Source organism: Folsomia candida, unplaced genomic scaffold (genome assembly GCF_002217175.1).
Source record: "Folsomia candida strain VU population unplaced genomic scaffold, ASM221717v1 Fcan01_Sc026, whole genome shotgun sequence".
In the NCBI taxonomy this organism is placed as follows: Eukaryota; Metazoa; Arthropoda; class Collembola; order Entomobryomorpha; family Isotomidae; genus Folsomia; species Folsomia candida.
The window spans coordinates 97,364-110,711 of record NW_019091218.1 but is presented as its reverse complement, the minus strand read 5'-3'; the positions used below and the strand labels follow the sequence as shown (position 1 = coordinate 110,711).

The window sequence follows — 13,348 nt, the reverse complement described above, 5'->3', positions numbered from 1 at the left end:
GTGCAAAGTTAAGAAATGTGACTGGCTCACTGTAATTATTCAATTTTACGGCACGTTGTGATCGACGATGCATATAAAGATCGTACAGATCCCAGTATCTGTTGCTGATTTTATGCATTTCTTTCAAATCCGTGATCACTTTGTCATACGTGGTTAGAGAATGTGGGATAAATACGTGATATATATAATCACACTGCTCACATACGAAATAGAACCGATTTTTTCCCAACAAGTAGACAAATGTGGGGGTCATTTCTCCGAAATTATAAAAAACATGCAGCCACTTTGCCCAGTCTGTTGGGTAATCCAGACTAGTTATGAGGATCCGATAAGTACCGTGGTATTGCTTAAAGGGCAAGTCATAGAAAGCTACTTTAGTATAGAAAATATTATAATATCCGATAAACATTGAACTGGGTATGCGAAACGGGGTATAAGGTGAGAGTAGCTCGTGGGTATAGTATAATTTGAAAGGGTGCCCAATATGGGACTCAACAACACAGTTTAAACGGTAATTAGGCTTTGGACTGAATCCTGGAAATAATATGGTGTTGAAACGAGACGGATGGAAATAGGAGTAGTAGTTTGTATGAAATTTATGATTATCCACCACACGTTTTGAGTAATTCGTAGCGTATATTACCGGACATGGTGGTAAGATTAAGGTGTCAAGGGTAAATTGGTAGATAATTAGGAGACACTTGCAAAATGGTGGCAGGACTGCGGAAATATTTTGCAGTAGCATATTAGAACAGAATATTTAAAAGAAATTAGATATTTTTGTTGTAGTTACAACTTTTTAAGCTAATCGTCGTTTTTCCTAACCTGAGATATTATAAAGTTTTTGAAGTTAACGCTTTGGATCATGCACTACATCGTAAGAGCTGCGTTCGATTGGATAAATAGGCTACTTTTTTAAGGAATAATTCTACCGGAGTGGCTCGCAAACAAGTTGTAAATCCCCACAGTGCCAAAGATAATGTCGTTCATTGGTAATGCCAAAGTTGAAGTTGAGCAGACGAAATTCCTAATACACAAAGCAGCTTTCTACTTACTTATTTACGGAGACGCAATGCAGCTTAGACTTGAAAGTCTAGGCTGCGTCGGGTCTCTTGCTAAATGCATTAGGCTGATTAGTTATTTTACATGGTCGGAATCAGTGAATACATACATGAATAAATTATTAAACCTACTTTCATTTATTGGTAGCAAGCGAAGCAATTGAATATATTTACATACATGTACATACACACATAAATATGTTCATAGACACCTCTGTTGTGAGAAATATGGACGTATTTTGTCCCCAAAATTACCCTAAAATCGATCACCTGCTTACATTGAATATATGTATATAGTTATGTACGCAAATATCATTAGTCACCGTCGGTCTTTAGTGATTTACGTAGGGTAAATACTTATCACTTTAAATAAATACATAGAAAGACGGAGATCTGCCTTGATATTTTAATTACAGTTTTATGTGTATTTACATGCTCCAGAAATAAGCTACGGCAATCGTTTGAAAAAATAAATCATGCATGGATTGATTGATTGTACCCATATATACCTGATTACGATTATTATTATCATCACTTCGGTATGCTAAAAACTGAATAATCCATCCATACTGCTAAAATAAACTAACGTACCAATGTACCTACGTACCCTCAGACATACATATCTCATTTAATCTTTCACATGGTTTAAAACCCAGTAGATTTTATTCATTTGCAACCCATTAACACCAAGAAGCTTTAAACCCTGTTGAAATACTTTACAGATTAGTTCCCAGATGTATTTACTTATTTTTAACCAACCCGAATAGAAATATGTACCTAAATAGAATACAAAATGAAACACACGGTCGAGGTGGATGCGTTGAACAAAGTAAGTTCTTTCAAGTAGGCTTACTATTAGCAGATTAAATAAGTAGAACGACAGAAAATTAACACGATAACCATTCATGATAACCTAAATACAACCCTTATCATAACCGTTATCAATGTAGTAAAAGAATAATCCAGGGTAAATACTTACATTTATAAGTCAAGTCATGCATATGGAGATGTTAATTCTCTCTCACTACTCTTCACTCCGATTGCACATGTCAATTTGGTACAAGAAAAGGGACTTCAGCCCAGATTTGAGAAAGATGCCAACCTGCATATTAACGTAAGTTGGTGTGAATAAATGTACATAATATAAAATATGTACATACGTAATTCTCACTTCATTTTTAATTTGTGACAATTATGTCAGTAAAAAGTTATCAAACCTACAATCTGCATATTCGATCCGGTATTTAGCAATTTGGTGTCAATCGATCACAAATTTAAATAATACCATATTGACAAACAGCACTATCTGCCAGTACCCAATCTTGATCCCAAAAACAGAAAACGACACGCAGTAGATCTGGAAACCAAAAAAGTTTGTCAACGTTAGAGCATGTTCACTTCTTTCTAAACAGATGCAAATATCTCAGCGAAACGTGGCGATTAGATTGGGAGATCTTATCTTTTATGTACAAATGTTATATTAATTAAATTTATGATTGATTAGTATGTACTATTTTTAATAAAAATCGGAGAGCATACGTTAGGAGACCTTCGTACAACTTCAAACAAATGTATTTGGAGATCGTGCATACATATTTATTAAATTTACTGGTCGATACATATTTATATTTCTGAAATTGCAGTTGTCAATCGAGACTAAGGAGCTACACGGATGATTCATGGGAAGTGAATATTTTCGGTCTAACTTCCGCTGAGGAGAAATTGATGAGATCTTCTTATCCAGAAATGAATGTGTGTGGAGAAGGGGTCTCCATGTATTTGCACGTGGGTTCACAGTATTCAGTAGATTCCACCTTAAAAGCTTATCGGAAGAGTGTTCACGGCTCGAACAGGTATTTAATTATTATTAACTTACATTGAGTATTGTGAGTTGTCTGGGAGCAATAATTAGTGTATTTAAATGCCACTCAAATATATGTATATTAAGCCATACGTAAGGGAAGTCCGTAAACTATGTCACACATAGCAGGAGGTAAGGGGGGGGGGTTCTACAATCCAATGATATCGGAGTACTTATACACCTGTTCAAAATAATGACTTAATTGAAAGTCTGTCTTCCCAATTTTGTTTTCATTCACATTTAGTCATTTTTTAAAATTAGTTCATCGATTTCATATCTTAAATAGACCCAAGTGGTAAATACACCAGATGTTTTCAAATAAAAGAATTGACACTCCCTTCATCTATGTGTGGCCATTCATCGAGATCCTTCAATCATTTTCATTCAAATGAAAGAAAATCCATTCTCATTCTTTCTCAATCATAATACATACGGTGGGATGACAAATATGTAACCGACATTTATGTAACGACATTTATGTAGCGACATCTATGTAAACGACATTTATGCTACCCGACAAATATGTAACCCGACAAATATATAACCCGACGAATATGTAAGCGACCAATATGCAAACGACAAATATGCAACCAAGAGGATTTGGTATATATATTTCGGATTAGTCAATCACATTTTTAGAACTTTCTTATTTTCTTTCTTATGGTATGCATAGTTAAATAAGGGGAAAGAGGGTTGGAAAATGTTGATTTTTGCATTTCATTATTTATGAATGTCCCCAAGTCTGATTGACATATAATTACGTAATGTTATTATTTGATTTTGTGATTTTAGCACATATCGCGACGGCGTACTATCCGTGGGTCTGCTGTATTTGAACTTTTTGGAGGGGCACGGGTACAAGGTGACCAAGTCGCATATCAACGTCATGGATATGGACACGAGATGGACTTTTATTTTACAGAAGTAGTTTAATTTGCCAAGTGTAAACGTAAATACATCGCATGAATTAAATTGTGGGATGATTAGAGTTATGTACTTACATGCGTACGTGTGGTGCAAACTACGTTAGAAATAAATAAATTCTGCAAATAATCGTCCGAATTTAACAACGTTATGATCAGACCGTGGATATGTATTTATTTATAAGTTTTTCATACCAAATCAGATTGTACTAAAACTTGGCCCCAATCGAAGCATGATCATCGCCGTTGATAATTACCTAATTAAATTTACAAATGTTTAATAGCAGCAAAACGTTCTCGTACATATTTATGTTCTACTTTTCCAGCATCCAGTGGCCGTATTCACAACACAGGGTAACCCGAAAAGTTACCCAAATTTTCACTTACCCGATTCACAAATTTAGGTTACCTCAAAAAGTAACCTAAAAAGTTACATTTTTCCTCATTTTACCCCGGTTTCTGAATGATTTCATTCAGAGCACAAAGTAAAAAATAAGTTACCCTCAAAAGTAACCCAAAGTAAGCAAAATTTCTCCCCTGCTCCGAGGCAGGGTTAAAATCAATATTACCTCATTTTCCATCTCCAAAACATGGTTTCTCGCTCCATTATATTTCATAAAATTGTCCATCTACTTAATTATAACCCAAAGTAATTGGTTTTGTGTGTTTTAATAAGCAAGTATAAGATTTAGTGAAGCTGAAATAAAATTTGTGTCAAGATGTTAGCTGCCACGGCCAAATAATTCAACATAAATATTGGAAGTTTAATTTTTACTGCGATAAGATTGAGTTTAGCGACTTGTTTGAATCTAATTTTGATCAAGACTCGGCAATTCTGACAGCGGATGGAATATATTAAAATTGTGCGAAACGAATAATAATCCCAGAACAGTCATTCCTTATCTCCACACTACGTTAAGTTTTTAATTGATGCGGAAGTGATTCATCGAGAGGAATATTATTCTCTAATAAAGTTAACTATTTCCTATATTCAAGTGTATAGCATTAAGTAGAAACTTTCTAACCAATTAGAGGACTATAAGCCAATTGAGAACGACGAATGAAAATAGTGCGACAGGTTTATGGCAGTACTTCTGCTTACTCTTGGCGACGAAGCACAAAAAAATTTGGGATGAAGAAAATTTTTAGAACACTTCACGGATTTAGAAATTCAGAAACAGTTTGGTATCGGTAAAATTAATTTAAAATCCCAGTGGCCGTGGCATGTGTATACAACCGTGACACACTGCAACTTATCTGCAACAATTGATCTTACTACAACACCTGCATCAATCGATTCAAAAACACAAGAAGTATCGCCGAGAGAGCTCTTTGCGGTTTGAAATCACGCTTTCGGCCAATAGACAAGTAAGTTACCAATTTCAAGATCATTCTGTTCGCATCTTTTGCAAGTGTCAAGACCTATAGTGTCACGACCTTTCCATCTGTGATGCTCCAATAATGTTGGGACAAAACATTAAAGCTAAATCTGTTATTTTCAGGACTGGTGGGGCTTTGCGTTATTCGGAGAGGAAGGCGTATATAATTACAGTAACAGCAGCTGTTTTACACAACATTTGGATTAATAAAGAAATTCCATTCACGGAAAACGGGCATCATAGCATGTTCCAAATTATCAAGACCACTCACTGCCACCACCACAAGCTCGTTAGACAGCTCAGCGACAACGCCACCACTTGGAAGATTCCTTGTAATTACGCCAAAGTTTGAGGTACCAGCTGTGACATTATAGCCTTGACATGGTAAAATGTATTTAAAATTTAAGTGATCTTTTTAACAGGATGGACAATCTCAATGCTATCCAAAGCTGGCCCTCATCGACGCTGTGAAATATAAAAATGATGTCTCTTTGGAAAATTGAAATCGAACTTGACGAGACAAAACGAAACATTGGATAAAGCTCTGGCTCCAGGAAATGCAGTTTCGGCAGTGACACAGATTTCGAGGAGGTGCAAGAAGAATTTAAGAATATGACGAAGAACAAAGGCCAATGCATCTAGCAAAAAGTAGGAAACAATAAAAACTGGGTGAGGGGATGATGAGGAAATGTGGTTTCAAAACGTTCCGATGACCCTCCCGGCTGCTACGATGATAGGAATATTTGGTGACCAGGTTATTTATTTGGACAATAATGTATTTATAGTTGCAACAGCCGTGACACTAATGCATTGTTTCATTAGGCCGTGACATGAAGAGAGGCAACATTCATGACGTTTCAGTCGAAAATTAGAAATGCAGGATTATCGTACTGACGTTGTAATTAATGGCAACGAATCTGCCGTAGCTCGCTTCGACAGAAATACATAAATAGGTTAGCAGAGTCGAGTTTAAGAGGTCTAAGAATACAACTAATCTAAACTCACAAAATTTTCTGTGTAACGGCCAATTTGTGCTAATACTAGTAATTAAATTTAGAGTAGATATAAATAGAACATGTTGATGATTTTATTTTAAATCCTAAATTATGTCAATTTCTGTGTAACGGCCAAACTGTGTCAATGCCAGTAATTAAAAAACAATAAATTGTGATTTAATGAATGTACTCGTTTCGTTTAATAATAACTCATTTATAATTTATTATAATAATTTTGAATTATATTAAAAAGACTGGCACAACTTTACAATGATAGTGGGTGGAGGTAGTAGTGGATGGAGGTGGTAGAGAGTAACTGCGGTAGTGGGTTTTTGACAATGTTGACATAAATGTAAGGAAATCTTGCTGTTTCGCGGAGCGCAGGGCAGCATTTAGCTCCACTGTTCAAATAACCCCCAGAGTAACCTGAATTTTTACCTTACCTAAAAATTAAGGTAAGGTAAAAATCTTCTGAATGAGGGTAAAAATTTCAGGTAACTCGAAAACAAAAGTAACTTTAACTTTTTACTCGAAGCTCTGAATACGGCTCCAGGTGTGTGACAGAATGGGCAGAATGTTATTTTCCGAACGTCCAACATCGCCGGCATAATTAAGTGTTGTAAAAATTTATCCGATACCCGCAACTGCGTCCACGCCTGATGAAGTGGAAATGAGATGCAAACATAACGGTTGAAATGTGAAAGGTTCATTGTTGTAGGTTTCATTTAATCTTAAATTTACACAGTTCACAGCTGACGGGAAAAGGGTCGTGCACAAATAAAGGTAGACAAATTATTTACGATTTATTCAATATTTTTGGTTTTAAATTACATTGTTATTGGTTAAAGCAGGTATGATTTACGTAAACAAGTATACCTATCAACAATTTTTGAATATATATATATATGTATATATGATTAATTATAAATTAATCAAGCTAATGATCTGGTAATGAATACTGGTATTGAATACTGATTAATTATTGCATAAATAAATTAAAAAAGTCATTATTCAATTATGTAAGAAATAATTTAAACAAATCTTATGTGATATAATGACGTTGTTGTGGACAATCCTGATGGCTGATGCATTTACTAAATTTTGGGGTCTCATTGGTTGAAATGGGTGTTGTTATGCATCTTCATTTCCGGCGTGGTTTCGTTATCATTGTAGTTGGAATAGTTGATTTCCGGGTCGGGGCCATCGGTGCTATAGTTACTTCACTATCTCTAGAAAAAATGGGGGTAATTTCAAATGTAAAAATTTGGTCTTTCATTAGAGCTCCGATCGAGTCGAGGCATCCCGAGCTATCAACTTTTAAATCGAGTCGAGTTCCCATCCAGACGCTAACCTCGATTTTTAATTTTCAAGTTGAATCTAGTTTGGCTGGGCATACAACGACTCGATTCGTCGAGCTCGATTTACTCGACTCGAAACTCGACCAGTCTTATCTCGACTCGACTCGATCAGTCCTCTGATTTTAATCTGTAATAAAATTAGTGAAAATAATTCTCTAGTTACAAAAACGATTATGTATCAGCTACTTTTCCAGAATCCAGGTGTGCGCCAGGATGGGTAGAAACCCATTTTCCGCATGTTGAACTTCACCCGCATAACTTTTATAGAAAGTTATGAGATACCCCCAACTTTTTATGCGCGACAAAAACGGCGCCACCGCGTCCACGGGGGGTACTTCCATTCGTGGATTGTCACATTCACCCCCGACTAAAATGATTATTAAAGGAATAGGTATCAACATTTTTAAAATGTAGCGGAATTGTTTTAATTACTAATTAGTTAGTAATTAATAATTAATATCTTACATTCTTCTATTATCCAATTTGCCGACCATGCTCCGTATCGTTGCACTTCACTGTTAGCCGAAGGTGGAGAAAATTGTTTCAAATCGGATAATTGCGTGGGATTCAGACCCCCAACTTTTATATTGTATGATGTCACGTATCGAGCTAACCACCCACGTTGTGTGTTTGCATGGCTATTGGTCATTATGGAATAAATGATCGCAGGATATTTTCGCGCGAAAATCACGTGCCCACTTGATTACATTGGGAGCGGGGTGAAATTCAATTTAAACCTGCGATCAGTTATTCCTTACTGTCCAATAGACATAAAATGGTTACATTATTCGTGAAATTAATTGCAATCTTACCTTGATACATAAGTATGTATGTACGTATTTGAAAGTTTTTACTTACAGCATCACGGTAACCACAGACATAGGCGTTTCCATCACAAAAGCATGTACGTAATGGGGTTAATTGTGTACAATTACTTAATATTTCTATTGTAACAATTATTTTTTGTAGATAAACTTGCTCCCTTGTTCGAAAGAGAAAGTTGGATTTTGCTGCTCACATACACACATATGTGCGATGATGATGCTCCCTTAAGTGTCGCAGCTGACAGGGAAAAGGGTCGTGCATAAGATAAGCTAAGATTTGAAAATTATTTGTTATTTTTTCAATGTATTAACACACCGCCAAGTTTTTAAGGGGTGATGCGCATTTCAAAATCTTTAAAAAAATATAACAATTTTCTGCAAAAATAGTTTTGGAGCTTTTTTGTAGTTAATAATAACCACGACTGTTTTGTTGATCCGTTTAGTTTTTGATGTATTTTTGCCTTGGGGGCCGTTCGTAAATTATGCAACGCAAGAGAGACGGGAGCGAGGGTCAAGGAATCAATTAGGGCAATAGGTGGGTCTGGAAAATCGCGATTTTTGCGTTACGTGATTTATGAACGTCTCCTTGGGTATGAAAGGTTAAGTAAGGGACTGTTCATATATTATGTAAACATTTTTTGGGGAGGGGGGACGAGAAAATGTGGACGATTATTGACGAGCGAGGGGGTTGGAGGTTTTGGTATGTCGACGTAAACTTTTTTTTCAAATAAAATTTGGTGACTTGATTGCCTGATTTTTTTATCAGAGATTGACGCAAAATTAAAATTTAAGTTGACTAAACTCGCTTGTTTAATACATGTTTAATACATGGAATACTTCGTGTTCCCAAATGTTTGATATTTTTTGCCATTTTCCCAGGATTTTAAATCATGTTAATAGCATATTAATTAATTGTTACTGCTAATTCCCACAATTTTCTATGGTTTTCCCATCTTGAAGAACAGTTTACGCCAAAATCAGGGTCAATGGAGGGGGTCAACCCAATGTTGACGATTAAGGGTAGGGTGTGGGTCGAAAAATCCTTCCTGTTTGGTTGACGCAATGTATGCACGGGACCTATTCTATTAAGTACGTATACACATTCCATGCCTTTACATACATGGGAGGGCATTTCAGTTATGAATTTCCACCTTTGTTGTTTAACTCTGTCGCTTGGCCCTCTGTCGCTTGCCACATGTATTTATCCTCTTCCTTCCCTCTACACCAGCTGGATTCTCTCAGGAAATTAATACTTAACTGTGGTGCAGTATATCAATTAATTAAATAATATAAATCTGGTAACGTTTAACATAATGAAGAAGAAAATGAGAGTTGTAGCTTTTAATTTTGTTATTCATGTTTAATTGAATAAACTAAAAGTACGTCTTTCTACATATTCCGATCGTGACGGAAAATAAATAGTGCACGGAACGGATGTGACATAGTTATTTTTAGATATTTTTAGCAAATATAGATAAGATCTCAATCATTACCAGGCAGTTTCTTTAGTACCGCCTTGGGGTGATGATTTATCTCTACATTATTTAGAGTGAATTAATTATTAATTTACTAACGGACAGATACTAACGGACCACTATGAAGAGACAGGACAAAAAGGAATCCCGTAAGAGGGTTATCTTTCGATGTGACATTTGCGATGAAGATATTCCTCGTGTCCATAAACAGAAGCACATCCGTGCTCACTTTGCCACAAACCGGCGTCCACGCAAGTGCAAATTGTGTGGTAAAAATTTCGCATGCCCGGTCACTTTGGAAACTCATGTTAGAAGTCACACGAAAGAAATGTTGTACAGTTGCGATACTTGTGGGAAGGAGTTTACTCAAAAAAGCAATTGGAAGACGCATGAAAAGGTAAAAACCAGTAATCATTTTTTCTATTATCAGAAACAATTTTAGTGCAAATTGAGTGAAAAACAAATCGAAGGAGTTGTGTATTAAGTGGGAAAGGCCTTTAAAAGATCGTTATATCGGTCGGACAGATAATAACTCGTGAACCGAACCACATTCAAAGCTTAAAATTTTACTTAAATCTAGGTTAAGATTAGATTATCAAACAAGGAATTTTTCCCGTTTTTTTTCGTTGTTTAAAAATTTTGTTGTTATTATTCAGTTCATAATAAAAAATAAGCAATATTCCAACCCAATCTTATGAACTTATATTATATGTTGTGATGGTTTATAATTTCACTGCGGTTTAAACTGGTAAATATTGAACTTCACTAAATATTCAGCGGTATTTATATAATTAGTGCACAATAAGATTGTTCTTGTCATCCGAACAGGTTGACAAAAAAATCCCTTGCGATTTTCAACATAGCAAATTGTCATAAATTTATTTACCACATTTATGTAAATCAGCATTGAATAATGCTCATTTAATTCTTAGCAGGTCCACCACGTCCCCGCTGATATGATTCAGTGTGGAATCTGTTACACTAAAGTGAAGAAATCCACCGGGCTTGAACGCCACGCAATTTTTTGCGGGAAGGAATCAGACTACTATTCGGTGAAGGAAGTTCTAAATCCTGACAAAAATCCGAACGCAAGGAAGAAAACTGACACCATTTGGCAATGTAATCTGTGCCCCGATAAACCCAAGAGGAGGAAGGAATACATCGAAGAACACGTGATCCGAAGCCATCTTAAAGTCAAGTTGTACTCTTGCTACTTTTGCAATATGAAATTCGTGCATAGAACAGAGCTACAACTGCACTTGAGGTCGCATACGTGCGAAAAACCTTTCACGTGCAAAACATGTGGGAAGGGATTTTCCCAATCGCCACATTATCAAATCCATCTGGCGTCACATTCGGAGGACAGGGCGTTTAAGGTAGAATAATAATTTTAATTGTATTTTGATGGTGAGTTGTGTTGTTTTGTCGCGTTTTAAATTTAATTGAACATGTTCGTACCAGGCTGTATTCAGACATAACTTTATTTAAAAATATTAAACTCTAGACAAATTAAGATCCGGGGAATTAAGAAATTTTTACCAGAAGATATAAGATATTCTCAGGGCCCATTAAATTTTACCCTTTCTTAATTATCTGTTTCTCTCCTCGATATAAATAGTGTGGCCTCTGCCCGAAAACTTGCAAGACGTTGGCTGCCCTGAAGATCCACGCTGCTCTCCACACGCAGGAGAAGCATTTCAAGTGTACCGTTCCAGATTGTGGGAAAGACTTCCACTGTTCCAGATCGCTTGCACGACATATCGGTCGCGACCACTTGAAACGTTTCCCTTTCTCATGTGAGGTAAAAGGATGTCGAAAGGCTTGCATGAGTCGACAGGAACTAAAAATACATCACATTCACTCTCACACTGATGAGAAGCCGTTCCGTTGCAACCTTTGCAACGTGGGTTATAAAACGAATGGCAAATTGTTGGAACATCGGAGGAAAAATCAACGCCATAGAAAATTGGAGGAAGAAAGTTCTACACTTTAAATAATCCGGTAACAGTGGAATTTCCTGCTGGTGAATATACATATTTATGTATGCATACCTGTCCAATTTCATTCATGTGACTGATTTATAATCATCAAAATGCATTTTCTGCGATTTGAATGTATTTAAATGAATGAAATATTCAGTAATTTCAGATGAGTCAGTGTGAATCAAAGGATTTCTCACTTACCTATTTATGTATGATATGTTGAGCACTATTATGAATTTAAAAAAACGCTTTTGTACCACCTCAATAATTGGAGTCTATGGAAATATTGAGATCCTTCATGCGAAAGTTGATATGAAAAATAAAGCCGTTTATAAAATGAATTTACGACGATATTGTACAAAATTACGGCATGTGTATGTATCTATTTACATGAGTTTATTATCATTCCAAGATTGGAGGTTGCTCCAGATAACATTTTCATCTCGACGCAGTGTCATTTTTCATGCAAAAAATAATATAATGCATCACGCACTGAATAAAGAGTGATGATTGATGGTGAACGGGGACGATTGCGCGAGCAGGACACGTGCATAAATAAATACGCAACCGTCAGATGTTTTATATTATGCATTTACTCAAGTTTTACATAAATACGTTTGGTCCTCTAACTTCATGTTTGTAAGGCGAAGTTTCTGATTTAAAAAATACGAATTAATCATATGTATAGGAAGTTAGCCCAGCCCAGCCCAGAATTTAAATTTTTAATTTTTAAGCTTTCCCGCTGTCGCTGGGGATGATTTGACGACTGAAATGTGTTCCCTAACACTTCTAAATAATTCCCTAAAATTTTCAGCCAAATCGGTGGCGGGAAACTTTTGAAAAATACGAAAATGTCGTTTTTTGCCCCGCACCCTCGATTTTAATGAATTTTCATAATTTGTAAAGTGCGCGCGGGCGAGTTCTGATTTCTGAAATGTCTTCAGGGATACTTGACGAGTATTTCCTGAAAGTTGCAACAAAATTGTACGTCGGGGACCCCTTCCAAAATAGACAAATGTCCTATTTTTATCCCCCCAAACCCTGCTTTCTCTTTTCTAATGAATTTTAACAATTTCAAAAGTGCGTGTGGCCGTGTTCGGATTTCTGAAATATCTTCAGGGATAACTGACGTGTATTTCCTCAAGGTTTCAAAAAAATCGTACGTCATGGACCCCTTCCAAAATCGACGAATGACATTTTTATCCTCTCTGTCCCAGCTTTCTCTTGTTTAATTTGTTATGACAAAAACTATGCTAATAATTGTTTCCCATTTTTTGAAATAGTTACATCACGGGCAAATAACTTCAGAGCTAAGCCATATTTCTTTAAAAATGATGTTGTTAACGTAATTTATATAAATTTGTTCAAGCTCTTATATATAGTATTTTACGATTTTGGCAGTAATTTAGTTATTCGATATTTCAGTTATTTGAACCCTTTACCAACAGCAACGCAAAATTAAACAAGTGTTGCCCGAGTTGGAACTTGAC

General features: G+C 35.9%; 2 protein-coding genes and 1 long non-coding RNA gene across 5 annotated transcripts; 2 read left to right on the top strand and 1 right to left on the bottom strand.

Moving 5' to 3' along the window:
- Positions 1 to 2,029: 2,029 nt before the first annotated feature.
- LOC110859543 lies at positions 2,030 to 3,997 on the top strand. Its single transcript, XM_022108511.2, has 3 exons — positions 2,030 to 2,175; positions 2,705 to 2,914; positions 3,715 to 3,997. The coding sequence occupies exons 1-3, from the start codon at positions 2,057 to 2,059 to the stop codon at positions 3,848 to 3,850; spliced, it is 465 nt and encodes a 154-aa protein (XP_021964203.2). The 5' UTR covers positions 2,030 to 2,056; the 3' UTR covers positions 3,851 to 3,997.
- A 3,079-nt stretch (positions 3,998 to 7,076) lies between these two features.
- LOC118438756 lies at positions 7,077 to 8,582 on the bottom strand. The gene is made up of 3 exons (XR_004837050.1): positions 8,043 to 8,582; positions 7,741 to 7,944; positions 7,077 to 7,448 (listed from the first exon to the last, which is right to left on the bottom strand). It is a non-coding gene; the product is annotated as an uncharacterized LOC118438756 (long non-coding RNA).
- A 1,005-nt stretch (positions 8,583 to 9,587) lies between these two features.
- Positions 9,588 to 12,199, top strand: LOC110859458 (zinc finger protein 226). 3 transcript variants are annotated; one of them, XM_035859474.1, is made up of 4 exons: positions 9,588 to 9,699; positions 9,982 to 10,273; positions 10,809 to 11,252; positions 11,495 to 12,199. In XM_035859474.1, exons 2-4 carry the CDS (start codon positions 9,998 to 10,000, stop codon positions 11,867 to 11,869), a joined length of 1,095 nt encoding a protein of 364 aa, XP_035715367.1. In that variant the 5' UTR covers positions 9,588 to 9,699; positions 9,982 to 9,997; the 3' UTR covers positions 11,870 to 12,199. The 3 variants fall into 3 exon arrangements, with proteins under 3 accessions (XP_035715367.1, XP_021964107.1, XP_035715366.1); XM_022108415.2 differs by having other exon boundaries at positions 9,608 to 10,273; positions 10,812 to 11,252; XM_035859473.1 differs by having other exon boundaries at positions 9,609 to 10,273.
- The last annotated feature ends 1,149 nt before the right edge of the window (positions 12,200 to 13,348 follow it).

Bases quoted from the DNA above. Each gene is read 5' to 3' on its own strand.
- LOC110859543 (XM_022108511.2), top strand. From the start codon at position 2,057: ATGCATATGGAGATGTTAATTCTCTCTCACTACTCTTCACTCCGATTG. The intron at 2,176-2,704 runs GTAAGTTGGTGT...CTGAAATTGCAG, and splicing joins ATGCCAACCTGCATATTAAC to TTGTCAATCGAGACTAAGGA. The intron at 2,915-3,714 runs GTATTTAATTAT...TTGTGATTTTAG, and splicing joins AGTGTTCACGGCTCGAACAG to CACATATCGCGACGGCGTAC.
- LOC110859458 (XM_035859474.1), top strand. From the start codon at position 9,998: ATGAAGAGACAGGACAAAAAGGAATCCCGTAAGAGGGTTATCTTTCGA. The intron at 10,274-10,808 runs GTAAAAACCAGT...TTTAATTCTTAG, and splicing joins ATTGGAAGACGCATGAAAAG to CAGGTCCACCACGTCCCCGC. The intron at 11,253-11,494 runs GTAGAATAATAA...CGATATAAATAG, and splicing joins CGGAGGACAGGGCGTTTAAG to TGTGGCCTCTGCCCGAAAAC.